This window comes from Nicotiana attenuata, unplaced genomic scaffold (assembly GCF_001879085.1).
Source record: "Nicotiana attenuata strain UT unplaced genomic scaffold, NIATTr2, whole genome shotgun sequence".
Lineage (NCBI taxonomy): Eukaryota > Viridiplantae > Streptophyta > Magnoliopsida > Solanales > Solanaceae > Nicotiana > Nicotiana attenuata.
The window spans coordinates 242,109-254,675 of NW_017671140.1; the positions used below are offsets into that span (position 1 = coordinate 242,109).

At 37.1% G+C, this 12,567-nt stretch overlaps 2 protein-coding genes across 2 annotated transcripts; one reads left to right on the top strand and one right to left on the bottom strand.

The window, feature by feature from the left end:
* The first annotated feature begins 379 nt into the window (after positions 1-379).
* LOC109206206 lies at positions 380-4,557 on the top strand. The gene is made up of 7 exons (XM_019369003.1): positions 380-654; positions 1,186-1,358; positions 1,438-1,490; positions 2,241-2,361; positions 2,484-2,606; positions 3,754-3,916; positions 4,048-4,557. Exons 1-7 carry the CDS (start codon positions 508-510, stop codon positions 4,231-4,233), a joined length of 966 nt encoding a protein of 321 aa, XP_019224548.1. The 5' UTR covers positions 380-507; the 3' UTR covers positions 4,234-4,557.
* LOC109206197 (upstream activation factor subunit spp27-like) lies at positions 4,538-8,178 on the bottom strand. Its single transcript, XM_019368995.1, has 3 exons — positions 8,123-8,178; positions 6,658-6,937; positions 4,538-4,947 (listed from the first exon to the last, which is right to left on the bottom strand). The coding sequence occupies exons 1-3, from the start codon at positions 8,176-8,178 to the stop codon at positions 4,750-4,752; spliced, it is 534 nt and encodes a 177-aa protein (XP_019224540.1). The 3' UTR covers positions 4,538-4,749.
* Positions 8,179-12,567: the final 4,389 nt, after the last annotated feature.

Consider the following 12,567-nt stretch of genomic DNA (forward strand, 5'->3'; position numbering starts at 1 on the left):
ATTTAAAGGAGAAAAGAATATATACTTTTGACAAATTTAAAGACCAGAATTACTCAAATAATATTTAAGAGTCTATTTTGAACCTATCTCAAAAACATAAGGGACCATCATTCGTCATTTTCTCGAATAGCTAACGTCAAACTTTGGTTTCTTTATTTTGAATTTAACTTACATACTTTAGAGTTCATGATGTTTTATACAATAGTAGTATATAAAAAAGTTACATCATTTACTTTATTGTCTAAATTAGAAAATTAGGCTGACAATGACAATACACAATTACTCTATGTTGTTAAGTGTCAGTTTAATTTGATGGTGTCATCTTCTTCTGTGTGCACAAAGTTAAACTCAGATATAAAAGTATAATTGAAGTAGTAGTATAATATAGCAGACTCACAGGCCTATCAAGTTTGAAGCAAGAAACAACCGTGGGAAAATGAGGACCACAAAACTGCACAAATAAAGCGGTTAAAACGTTTGTGGGCTGAAGAAGCCAAGTGGGGGAAGATGGCTATGGCTGTAACATGGTCATCTTCCATTTCACCGTACACATTCATTAATGCTACTCCAAAACGCTGTTCTGCTATTTCTCAAGCTACTGACTTGCCAACAACAACCACTTCTTCCCCCATTCGCCCTGCTGTTATTCTTCCGGTTTGCATCCCTTTCTACATTCTCATTCTCACCCTTTTTGTCTGTATATTTTATTTCCTCCCTAGGAATCCAATGTTGTTGCTATTATCCCAGTTTCTTGGAAAATTGAGTTCCAAAGTTACAGGAACTCCAAATTTTGAGTAAAAGCTTGGTCTTTAACTGTGTAAATCTAATCAATTATATTGACTATCTATTTGTTACTATGTTGAATTTGTGCTATATCAGCCTTCTCGGATTCTTTTTATTCCTTTAATGTGAGGAGCAGTGGCGAGCCAGGAATTTTCTCTAGGTGTTCAAACTTGAAAGACATTAAAAAAAAAAAAACAAAGGGTGTTCAACATATGTTATATACATTTAAAACCTAATATTTTACCTATAGAGCAGTATAATTTTCTGACGAAGGGTGGTCAAGTGTAGCTTCGCCCCTGGGGAGGGACAGGTTGTAGAGTATTATTCAGACTTGAGCCATGGGTAAGGAGATACCTTTTGCGGTAACTGATAATTGGGTATATCATTTGTTATCTTCTTCAGGGTTTAGGGAACAACTCAAATGACTATGAGAAGTTGGCTCTTATATTGAAAGAGTATGGAGTACCAACAGCAATAGCAAAAGTTTCAAGAATTGATTGGCTGAGGAATGCTGCTGGTTTATTGGACTCAAATTATTGGCGTGGCACTCTTCGTCCTCGTCCGGTGCTTGATTGGTAATAATCCTTACAAATTTTTATGCTTAGCAGCTATCAAGCCATATTCTCTTATACATTAAGGAAAAAATTTGGCCAGGTACCTCAAAAGAATTGATGAAGCAGTCAGTGAAGCAAAAGAATTGGCTCAAGGTTCTTCATTTAATTCGCTTTCCTTCTGTTCTTTTCCTTATCTATTTTCACATTTGGTCTACTTTCCTTTCAAATGCCTTGACAGACCTTCTTGCTTGCAAAGTGTTGACCCCTAGCATCATGTACATTGTAGTCCAAGTAAATCTTCAATTCCTTGTTGTGCCTGCTTGTTAGGCTACACATTTTCACACAATCTAATAACATGTGTATATGGTCACGATAAGTCATTTTACTGTCTCTTTCTATATGCTGGATCTGTAACTGCAATTAATAATCATTAACTTAAACTTACTTGTAGACTGGTTATGGTCTTGTTATTTCATTTATGTAGTATATAGTACATCTCTCAATACAAACATGATATGTATTCTGGCATTCCAGCTTGTTTAGATGAATGTATTCTCCGACTTGATCACTGATTTAGACCAAATTTGCGCATTCTGACATTGAACATTAGGCACTATTCTCTGTCCTATCTGCACATTCAAGGTCGCCGCAAGTCCAAACATACTTCACCCCAAGAAAATACTTGATTTTGGTTAACCTTATTGCCACGTCCTTACTTTTCTCTACTTCATTTTCCTAGGATAAAACTCCAGCTTTCTATGCACTTCCTATAGCTATAATAGTTGTTGGCGATTTATTTTACACATTCTATACATATGACCACCAATCCTTGATTGACCTACACAACCCTCTTTACTTAACAGGACATGCTGCAGTCCCATAATCAGGCTACATTTGTTGTAGGTGGGAATGGAACTTTATCTTTTATTGGGCATTCAGCTGGAGGATGGCTCGCACGTGTCTATTTGCAGGAATTTGGCTTCTCAGATGTTTCCTTGTTACTGACTCTAGGAACCCCCCATCTGTATGTATAAATTCATTCATTCATCATATCTATGCAACTATTACTACTAGATTTAATAGATGGAATATCTTAGGGAGATTGTTCTGCATAAGTCTAACACTGGTATTATTTGGTTTCATTAGGCCACCACCTAAAGGTTTGCCAGGAGTAATTGACCAAACAAGAGGCCTCTTGTATTACGTTGAAGAACATTGTGCAAAAGCTGTCTATTCTCCACAACTTAGATATGTATGTATAGCAGGGAGGTAATATCAAATTTTGGTGTTCTGTTCATGTGCTTGATTTCTGGTACTTCTTGTGAATGATGTTTTCACTGCAATGACGCATTTACTTCATTTAGTTCTTTTAATGACCAATGATAGTGAAAGGGATTGTTGAACAAACTTAACTGTCTGCTTTATTTGCAATAGTAATTACGGCAGTAAATAATGATGTATTGAAGTTTCTAATTATCCAAAAAAGGGATATATTAAAGTTTTTTTTTATAGATAGGATGTATTAAAGTTTCTTCACTCATTACAGTTGTGCTTTGCAAATAGATAGAACTCACCTTTTAGCTTGATTTTGGAAAGGGTTTCCTTTAATTTGTTCAGCTCATGTTCTCTAACAACAGCGGAACAATCCCATCTGGGAGGGTATATAGTATATACTGCATAGATTTCAATGCTGCAAAATCTAATAAAATGCGACATATTATGGTATAATAGCGACTAGGGAGCATTTACTAGCAGAAACTGTCTTCCTACAGGCTACAGCATTACAACCAAAGTACACACTTGATTACAGAAGAATTTGTGGAAGCTCCTATCCAAATGCTGATTAGGTGTTGCAGTCTTCTTTTTGAAGCTGTAGGATTAGCCTGTTGAAGGAGTTGACTGAGTCTGTGCTCTGTATAATCTGCAAAGAGTGTCAGCACACAACAATAAAGAGATGAAGTAATATAACATTGCCCAGTTGCGCATGCATTTTAACAATGAAGCACCCAAAAACCGTGGGAATGAGTACTACCTTGCTTGAGGGTTGCTTCCTGCTTGGTTTGCTTATTGACATATAGACTGCACTTAAATTGTACTGAACAAGGTCGGATATAATTCTCAAGAAGCTAAAACTATCTACAATTTTTCATGTGTATTAGAAAAAATATTAAAATAAAACATGGATGTTGTCTAAGGAATTATTTCTTAACTTTTTTATAACGGTTGGTGGCCGTACTAGTTTGCATGCACCTTAACTATTCGATACATGCTAAATCCTATCAGCGCAGATATTCGCTAGCAAAGTTTAGACAGATGGGATGAAATTCCCTAGCGTTTTTCGTATCTTCTGGGATTAGGAATTATTTCTTACCTTAGAGCCTTGCTGAGTAAAACTTTAATGGATTCACTTGTATAGGTATATTCAAGGGTCTCGTTTCCTTGGTTCAAGTTCAACATACAGTTCTGATTTGGAAGCTAGTGTTGACCAGCCAACGTCAGAGGTTGCTGCTGTAAGCAACACAAATCCAGAAACAGCTTCCACTTTCCGTGCACGGTTTGTTGGTCAAGGCTACAAGCAGGTTTATACCACACAAGCGCCCTTGAGTTCAATATTGCTCAATTTACCAGTCTATATTTTATTTAGTTTCAGTAATACACGAGCACATAGTATCTGCTATCTAAGTAATCTAACAATCTGGTAATCTGTCAGGTTTGCGGCCAGGCAGATGTCTGGGGTGATGGAGTTGTACCAGAAGTTTCAGCTCATCTGAAAGGTGCACTTAATATCACTCTGGATGGAGTTTACCATTCCCCTGTTGGTTCTGATGATGCTACTAGACCATGGTATGGTTCTCCTGCTGTTGTCGAACAATGGATCCGACACCTGCTTGTCTGACTGTAAAGTTCATGGTAAATATACAGCAAATTTACCCTATTGTTTGTGACAAATGGATAACATTGTTCACAAAATGCATTATTTGTGGCAAATGGAGAGTATCGTTCGTAATCACATTGTGAGCCAATTAATGAGATCTTCCTAAAGGCTGTTATGAATTACCCCTATGCTTGATTGCTTGTTATTATGCTTTCCAATCTTAATCAGCAGTAAGATTGACGAAAGTCATAACTTTCTATGAGCTGTTGAAAATTCTTTGTTATCATGTTTCATTAACTGTCACTTATGTATGCAATGGAAGATACAGGAAAAACATTCATTACATTTCACTGAAGTAAGAAATGAACATACATTGTTTATGAGCCGCTACTCTTTCTGCTTCTTCCTACTTTACTTTTTACAAGATGTCCATCTAGCAAACTAAGCACACAAGTTGCAAATCAGAGTTTAATGTCAAAAGGCAAAGTAGTTTATGTACAATATCAAGAGTCAAGCATGGATGATTTCACGACTACTTCAGTTAGGCTTCACGAAATGAGCAGACAGCAACCTGGAAATCTCTAGAAACCCCACTTTGTCCTTCCCTCCAAATAGTGTTTTGAGCTTGTGATCGCAATTGATTTCCCTCTTATTCATGGGGTCCTGCAGGCAGAGGAAAATTGAGAATTTTCGAGAGATGATACTACGAGTCTGTGTACTATGTGTACTACAGCTCTAAAAGCAAGAAATGCTTTGCTATTTGTCAAATAAAGACAGAAGAAATATTATTCCAATGGGGAAAAGCAATCAGCAATCAGCAATTAACCTCCGGAGAACTCTAAGCATTATTTCCCTTTATTATGCACATAGCAATAGAATAGACATCTGGCAAAGGCAAAAGATGCATATTTTCAATATTAGTTCTGTAACTGGTTTGGATGGAGTCATCTAAAGCATTTGCTAGGTAGCGACTTTATCTCCCATTCACTTATCAAAGAAAAGAAAAAGAGTAGTCCTATTTTAGCACTCTCACTACAGAAAAAAAGTTAAAGAGTATAAGAGAGCTATGAGCGAAGCTAAGAAGGCTATTAGTAAAGCTGGAGGGGAAGCCCTAGATGCCATGTATCAAAAGCTAGGAACACGAGAAGGGGATAAAGAAATGTTTAAACTAGCACGATTGATAGAGAAGAAGATTTAAACCAGGTGATGTTGACAGGAGATAATGAGATCAACAGCAATAAAGAACAATGAGTCCGTAGATAATGAATTTCTCATAATGGGCCGGGAAAGGCTGACAAAAAATGTTCTGAGCCAGTTAACAAAAACAATGGGAGACTTGGCACAACTCAGTATCTATTTTGTTCCTTAAACAGGTTTGTTTCCTCTTCAGCCTAGCAGGCTTGAACTAATTTATGACAGGAAACAGAGACCTGGAGTTTTCATGTCTTAATATCAGAGGCGCATCTAGGATTTTTAGTACATGGGTTCACTACTATAAAAAGGAGGAAAAAATATATTATATGGAAATTGATCCCTATTCCTATTGGTAAATAACTCAACCTTCAACCAAGTACATCATTCAGCCTTCTTGGAGCATGGTTGCCAAAGTTAATATTATATCAATTTTAAAGAATATGTACATAAAATATTTAATTTTGCGGAGAGACCATGGGTTCACGTGCCCCATAATCTCCCTTACGAATTCGCCCCTGCTTAATATTGTCATACATTCACCAGCATATTCACAGCTATAGTTTTATTTCTATCTGTGATGACAGTCAGCTGCTCAACCTTGCTTTGCAAGTCATATTACTTCAGACTATTCCAATGCCTAAGTGCTACCAAGGGAAATAAACTGCCTTCTGGGCACAACCAAAGGTACTTTTGATGGTTCAAGTTCAAATAGGTTAGGATATCATAAACCTAGAGGCTCAGCATGCACACATTTCATACCGGAGAAAGCACAAAATTCAACAGATTTGAAATCCTTAGAGGAACTAAAAGAGTGCCAAAATGTAATATCAAACGGAGCATTCTTGAGGCCAAACAGCAACCTTTTAGCTCCAACACCAGCAATATTATTACTGCAATACCCCCAGGGAGTAACACTAGTACATATCATTTCTATTTAATATGACACTTCTTCGTCGTTGAGCTGCTCCGAAAAGATAGACACCTTACTACATTTGGAAACTCTTTAATCTTAACCTTCTCACTAACCTTAACAGCTTGTCTTACAGGAATTGGCATAGCATGTCGAGCACCACTGGTACTTTTGAGAAATTATACTAGTAGTACTATATATATTTCACCCATGTGTAAAAAAAAAAAAAAAAAAATTTCTTTTCCTAAAATATATGTCTAGTCAAACAACGCCATATAAAATTCTAGAGTTAATCGAAGAGTAAATATACTCAAATAGTATATCTAGAGAAAAAAGGGTACCTGAAGATTGTGGAGTTTGATGTAATCCCAGATTTTCTTGACAGCATCGCCCCGAGAAGTCTCAGAAACTCCAAGAAAGCTATGAAGTGTGGGAGAAACAGGGGTTACCTTTAAAATACCAGTGGGTCGAGCTGAAGGAGAACGACCCTGCTTCCCTGCTGAGGTCGACGATTTCGAGGTTGTAGCAGCAGCCTTATTCTTGGAAACAGAAGAAGATGCTGCTTTGGGAGATCGGGTTGTGGCTTTTGCTGCCTCGAGCAAAAACCTGCAGCCCCTGAAGCTGCATGTTGAAGAGTAGACATTTTTACTGACTTAGCTCTTTTGATTTTGAACTCAGTGTGTGAGCTCTTTTGGGTCTGGTTTTTCACCCTTTTTCTGTTCTTTTGACGAAAATCGTTTTCCCCCAAATTTATAGTCCAGATGTCAGTCAAACTCCACCGTTAAGAGCCTAGGTGTAAAATAACCATACTATACCTCAATTCAGACAAAATTTTATTTTCACTCTAGTTCTGTCATTTTAGTCGATTATATTTATGAAATTGCTAGCTTTCTTTTGCTTCACTAACTGTAACGACCCGACTGGTCATTTTGAGCGATTGCGTCCGGTTCAGCAGTTTGAGGTCACGAGCATCTTCATATTATGTGTAACGACTTGCGTGCATGGTTGGATTCTGTTTCCGGATGAATCGGAGTCGAATTGGAAGAAGGAATCTAGTTTTGGAAGCTAAAGCGGTGAGAATTTGACCGGAATTTGACTTTTGAGTAAACGACTCCGGAATGAGTTTTGGATGATGTCAGTAGCTTCGTATGGTGATTTTGGACGTAGGAGTGCGTCCGGTTTCGAATTTGGAGGCCCGTAGAGTAATTTGAGGCATTTCGGCGAAAGTTGGAAAAGTTGAAGTCTGGAAAATGGAGAAGTTTGACCCATAGTTGACTTTTGTGTTATCGAGGTCGGAATGCGATTCTGAAAGTTGGAACAACTCCGTTATGTCGTTTGGCACTTGCCTGCAAAATTTGGTGTCGTTTGGAGTTGATTTGATATGGTTCGGACGCTTGGTTGCAATTCTAGAAGTTCTTGAAGTTCATATGATTTTCATGCGTTTTGGCATCCGATTCGTGGTTCTAGAGGTTATTTTGATTTTCCGATCGCGCGAGCGAGTTCGTGTTATGTGTTCAGACTTGTGTGGGTGTTTGGTTTGGATCCCCGAGGGCTCGGATGAGTTTCGAACGCGTTTCGGAGTGTTTGGAAGGAATTTCTGATTTGCTGCAGTCTGATCTTGCATTTGCGAGTTATGGGTCGCATTTGCGACCACCGCTTTTGCGGACATTGGATCGCATTTGCGAAAAGTCTCGCAAACGCGAAAAACGATCTAGGCAGGGGAGGTTCGCATTTGCGAAGTGTTGGGCCGCTTTTGCGAAGGCCCTTCACATTTGCGAAGTTTTTCATCGCAGTTGCGATGTTGACAGGGTAAATCCAGGTTTCTTATTTGCGAAGATTTCTTCGCTTTTGCGAGTTCGCATTTGCGAACCCAGTGTCGCAAATGCGATATTTTGTAGCCTGCTAAAAGCTGGGCAATCCGAATCTTAGCTTCATTTTTCCATATTTTGAACCCTAGCTTCGAGGTGAGGCGATTTTGAGAGAGGATTTTCATACCAAATCATTGGGTAAGTGTCTCTAATCAATTTTTAACTATATTTTGTGATTATATCTTAGATTTAACATCAAATTTATGAGAATCTAAAGGAAAATTTGGGGAAAAGTTGTAAAATCTTTCGAAAATGTAAAATGATGATTGAAGGACCAAATGGTATCGGAATTTGATAATTTTTGTATGGGTGAACTCATATCGGAATGGGTATTCGGTTTTTGTAAATTTTGTCAGGTTCCGAGGTGCGGGCCCGGGGAGTTTACTTTTTGCAAATTGGATAAGAATCATAGCCTTGTTAATTGAAATTATTTTCTCTTGCATTGTTAGATGTATTTAAGTCGTTTTTGGCTAGATTGAGCCGAGCGTTGATGAATTGGTAAAGGAAAAGCTAATTTGAATATTGAATTGGCCGGATTGAGGTAAGTATCTTGCCTAACCTTGTGCGAGGGACTTTCCCTTAGGATTTGAGTCCTATATGATTGTAGCCCGTGCATGCGAGGTGACGAGTGCGTGCTCAGACTTATTTGTGGAAATTTTCCTTTAGGGTTCTTAGGTCCTTATATTCATTAAGTGGGAAGTTTTCCGATGTGATTGGGTTTCCTAATTGCTAGTTTTGCCTCTACATGCTCTATACGACGTTGTTAGCTTTCCTCTAACTCTTACTTGTTGCTTGGCCCTTATTTGCCTTAATTGAAGTGATTGTCCTCCTTATTGTTTTGTTATTTCTTAATTGTGAATTCTTCTACGACCCCGTGCATATATGTGCTACGTGTCCAAATAGTTGTGGTTGCATATGTAGTTATCACGTGCCTTACATGTCTTGTTGCTTTTGCAAAGGTTGTTGTGCTTCTCGATTTTTCCGTGATTCTCTTGTTACCGTGTACTCATACTCTTGGTGGTAGAAATTCTTGTACTTGGTTGTTGAATTGTTGTTGTTGATTTAAACTATGTCTGGTTGTTGATATGTTGAGGAGGAATAAGGGAGAATTGATATTGTCTGGTGGGATCGGGTTGCACGCCGCAACAAGGAGTAACAAGGGTGGACAGGTGGCATCGGGTTGCACGCTGCAATAGGAGGAATAAAGGTGATATATTGAGGAGTAATAAGGGTGGACTGGTGGGATCGGGTTGCACGCCGCAACAAGGAGTAATAAGAGTGAATGATCATGTTGTTACTGATATGGTGGGATCGGGTTTGCACGCCACAACATATATATACTATTTGCTTTTAGTGTAAATGCTACGGAGAAATAAGGGAGGATTGGTGGGATCGGGATGCGCGCCGCATCAATATATGTACTTATGTACTCCTCTCTGACTGTGTAAATTATTCGGTAGTTTTACCTCTCACTTAGGGATTGGTTATAGCTGAATACCGATAAGACCCTTGAGTTATGTATTTATTTCTGCAAGTTATCAATTTCCAAAGTAAATTTATCACGTTGAATCATTTCCTCCTGTCCTGCTAAGTTGTTAGTAACATAGTGATTTAAAGTAAAGGAATTTATACTATGCTGCTTCATATGACTTTTGAATTTGAACTTGCCGTATATATATATATATATATATATATATATATACACACACACACACATTTCAATACTTCAAATTATACACATTTCAATACTTCAAATTCCAATAATTGTTATATTTTACTTCAATTAGTTTCTCAACTAAGTTCTCCTTAACCGTTTGAGATCAAATTTTACTTAAAAAGAAATTTCTACTAATTTTAATTTATTAAATCCTATATTAAAGGTAATAATTCATTCGACGTTGTATTTTATTTGAAAAGGGTATTACCTTTATTCAAATGATTTTTAAAAATAACTTCATCTTTTCTTGATGATTTCCTAATTGGTTTAGAAACTGTAATTTACGTTATGATATATAAATGAGACTCCTTGAACATCTTAATTGCATTGGTTATGGACCCTATGTACTGAGTAGCATGAGGATGACGTTGTGCAAAGTGAGATAGAAATATGTGGGCACAAGGTGCCGTGTGTGCTAAAGGTTTGGAAATTGAGGTTATGATATGAGACATCGAGTTTTGAGATGGTTGGAATTGTGTATCAGAAATGTTGTAATTGATTGAGTTAACATCGCCTTCCTAATTTGAGCACATTTTTACTTGTCTGTGTCCCAGCTATGTTGGTGTTAATTTACTTGGTTATCTTACGTTACCCTCCGTGTTTCCCTTTAATTGTCTCTCCTGTTTGTAGTATGATTTCTCCCCGTTATTGGTATTACTTTGTTGTCTGTACCATTGTTAGTTTGTTAATATATCATGTTCAATTTATTGGACCAGTAGGTGTCTTGACTGTCCCTTGTCACTACTCTATCGAGGTTAGTCTTGATACTTACTGGGCACCGTTGTGGTGTGCTCATACTACACTTCTGTACTTTTTTTGTATAGACCCAGGTATTTGATCGATAGTAGCTGTGTGGATCGTCGCGATGGTGACTCAAGGTAAACCTGCTGCTGCGTTCGCAGGCCTCGGAGTCACTCATTTGTATTTATTTCCATTGGTTCCTTTTTGTCCTGGAACAGTGATGTATTTATTATGTATAACTACTCCTAGAACGGCTTATGGCTTGTACTACCGGTTTTGGGAATTGTAATTGTTCAGAGTTATCTAATCTGAAGCTAGTGAATGTCAATGTTATTTCTGTTAATGCTAGGCTTACCTAATTTAGAGACTAGGTGTCATCACGACTCCTTCAGAGGGATTTTAGGTCGCGACACTAACACAACACACTTATAATTTATTGGCAAAATGGTCTCTCGGCTACCTAAACTTGTACCCATTTATCAGTCCGGTAACTAAACTTACAAGTTTCTCATTTGAACATTTGCAAACTATTTAAATAATGTGGCTCAAATACGTGCAGACCACGATACAGAGGTGCATGAATGTAACAGTTTTGATTTCACTCCCCCCCCCCCCAACTACTTTTTAACAAACCTGACATGACCACAATTCAAAGAGGAAAATGCTGGTTAGAAAAAATTTAAAGAACAAAATTTCAATCGAAGTTTTCAGAGATTTTGAATCTCTCTCTAAAATTTCTGTTCAGAAAACGTAAAAGGAAGAAGTAGAATTAGAATTGGAGGATGTTGGGAATTTTCAAAGATAATTTTGGAGAAGATAATGGAAGATAGTTCTTTTTACTGATTCGTCTGGAGTTTTTAGATTTTACTGATTTTGTTTGTGTTCTTTTTACTTTTTTTATTCATTTGGGAGTTTTAGAGTAAGAAGGATGGTGTTCATTACAGATTTAGGGGATTTTAGAGTGGATGAGGGTGGTGTTCTGTGTTCACTGTTCATGGTGGATGAAACATGTAGTGCTGGTACTGCCATGGTGAAGAAGAAGAAAAGAAAGGAAAAGGTTTTAATTTTTTTAATAAATTGTTAAAAAGATATTGGGACCTACAAATTACACATGTCAAATGTCAAACAATAATATGTTAAGAATATGATGTGTTAGTCGGTCATATCGATTGAGTAACACGCTCAGTTGGAGGTGTTTATTGGTATTCATTCCATCAAGTACAAGTGTTCAAATTGGAAACTTATAAGTTCATTTACCGGATTGACAAATGGGTATAAGTTTAAGTGACCCGGAGGCTATTTTGCCTAATTTATTTATACTCCTTTTATTTCAGTTCAATTGACTACAAATTCTTATTCATCTAAAAAATTCGATACTTTTCTATATATTTAGGGAGTGGTATGGAGAATAACATTTCCAATTTGATTTAAATCTTTTAAAAAATATTTTCCTCAAGAATAATTTTTTCTTTAATTTCTTCTAGCATGAGGAAGGAGCAAAGTCATTTTCCAAAAATTCTATGCGCTCTCTCTCTCTCTCTCTCTCTCTCTCTCTCTCTCTCTCTTTTGGTCAACTTGTGTCAATTTTTTAACTTATGAGTTCAATAATGATACGTAGATTATGCATATAAACGATTTTCTGCAGAAAAATTATCAAAAAGCTAATAGAACAAAAATTATTAAGCAGTGCCACAAGTTTGAAATCCGCAATTTTTTTATGCAAATACTAATATTTGAATTCGGATTATCACTAAGTGCATGTAATTATATGTCAAAAAGTGTAATTGTTGGATATTGGATCTTAGGTCGCTTTATGTGGGCAGACCCAGTCCAATACCTATTTATAAGATATAGATTTTAAGGAGGTTACCATAATCACGGTTAATATAAAGAGGTTCAGAAAAGAAAAATCACTCCTTTCGGTT

What these genes read in the sequence shown, in the direction of transcription:
- LOC109206206 (XM_019369003.1), top strand. Translation starts at nt 508, where the DNA reads ATGGCTATGGCTGTAACATGGTCATCTTCCATTTCACCGTACACATTC. An exon ending in ACTCTAGGAACCCCCCATCT is followed by an intron (nt 2,362 to 2,483) that starts GTATGTATAAAT and finishes TGGTTTCATTAG; the next exon opens with GCCACCACCTAAAGGTTTGC. An exon ending in TATGTATGTATAGCAGGGAG is followed by an intron (nt 2,607 to 3,753) that starts GTAATATCAAAT and finishes TCACTTGTATAG; the next exon opens with GTATATTCAAGGGTCTCGTT.
- LOC109206197 (XM_019368995.1), bottom strand. Translation starts at nt 8,178, where the DNA reads ATGCGAACTCGCAAAAGCGAAGAAATCTTCGCAAATAAGAAACCTGGA. An exon ending in AAGAAACCTGGATTTACCCT is followed by an intron (nt 6,938 to 8,122) that starts GTCAACATCGCA and finishes TTCAACATGCAG; the next exon opens with CTTCAGGGGCTGCAGGTTTT. An exon ending in TCAAACTCCACAATCTTCAG is followed by an intron (nt 4,948 to 6,657) that starts GTACCCTTTTTT and finishes TCTTGCTTTTAG; the next exon opens with AGCTGTAGTACACATAGTAC.